General features: G+C 64.4%; 1 protein-coding gene across 1 annotated transcript in view; it reads left to right on the top strand.

Moving 5' to 3' along the window:
- The window catches only part of CLPS (colipase), a 1,192-nt gene extending 369 nt beyond the window's left edge, over window positions 1-823 (top strand). The window contains exons 2-3 of the mRNA XM_009638237.1: window positions 423-608; window positions 689-823. Of these exons, the coding sequence (XP_009636532.1) occupies window positions 423-608; window positions 689-823 (321 nt within the window). The remainder of the gene's footprint in view (window positions 1-422; window positions 609-688) is intronic.
- The last annotated feature ends 262 nt before the right edge of the window (window positions 824-1,085 follow it).

Genomic DNA, 1,085 nt, shown 5'->3' on the forward strand with positions numbered 1-1,085 from the left:
AGGGGGGGAGCCCCGCGGTGGGGGCTGCAGCTGCCGAGAGCAAAACTTATTGCGGCTGGGGAAACTGAGGCAGGCAGAGATGGCGTGCTGGATTTTCCAGGGATGTGAAGGATCTCGGAGCCAGGGAAAGCAGCTGCGTAAAGGGACAGGGAAGCCTGAAAGTGGATGGGACTGAAGCTCTCAGCTGCCTGTGCCAGCCAGGACCCCCTCCCTGGGGGGCTGACAAGGAATGGGGAGGGGGGGCGCTTTCCCTGCGGTGTCTCAGCAGAAAACAGCACTTCAGCAGGGGGTATTTTGGGCCAGACTGTGGAAATCCTGCGGGGTGGGAGGCTCGGGTGTGCTGGCAGCGGTGCTGAGCCCCAGCCGAAAGGCAGAGCTGGTGTCTGACACCCACCTAAACCTGCCCTCCCCCGGGCCCTCAGCTGGGGGGCATTAAGGGGGGGACAGAGGGGGACCTGGTGCTCACGCCCTGCCTCACCGTGCAGGACACCGGGGAGCTGTGCCTGCAGAGCGCCCAGTGCCAGAGCTGCTGCTGCCACCGGGACAGCGGCCTGAGCCTGGCCCGATGCGCACCCAAGGCGGCCGAGTTCCAGAAATGCTCCCCGAAGGTATGTGCTCCCCTGCTCCCCGGGGTGGCTGGGGACAGGGACATGTCCCCCATGCTGCACCGTGCCTTGGTTCCCCACAGAGCCTCTATGGGGTCTACTACAAGTGTCCCTGCGAGAGCGGCTTGACCTGTGAAGTTGATAAGACCATCGTGGGCGTCATCACCAACAGCGACTTCGGCATCTGCAAGGATCCCCGGAGGTCCAGCTCGTGTTGAACGCCAAGTCCCCCCGGGCCCCCCCGTGCTGCCCCTGCCACCCTGCCTTTCCCCCTCCCCAGGGATGCCTGGACCTGCCCGCGCTGCCCTGGCTGCGGGGGGGGGTCGAGTAAAGAGCAGCTTCTGCCGAGGTGCATGCCAGCATTTTCACTCAACGCGCCCCTCTGGCCCAGGACGGGGACCAAAGGGCCAGAAGGTCCAAGAAAAAGCCCCAGGGACACGGTAGCTTTACCTATACGTGCGTGCACATCGTATGCAATTG

This window comes from Egretta garzetta, unplaced genomic scaffold, assembly GCF_000687185.1.
Source record: "Egretta garzetta isolate BGI_Z169 unplaced genomic scaffold, ASM68718v1 scaffold105, whole genome shotgun sequence".
Taxonomy (NCBI): domain Eukaryota; kingdom Metazoa; phylum Chordata; class Aves; order Pelecaniformes; family Ardeidae; genus Egretta; species Egretta garzetta.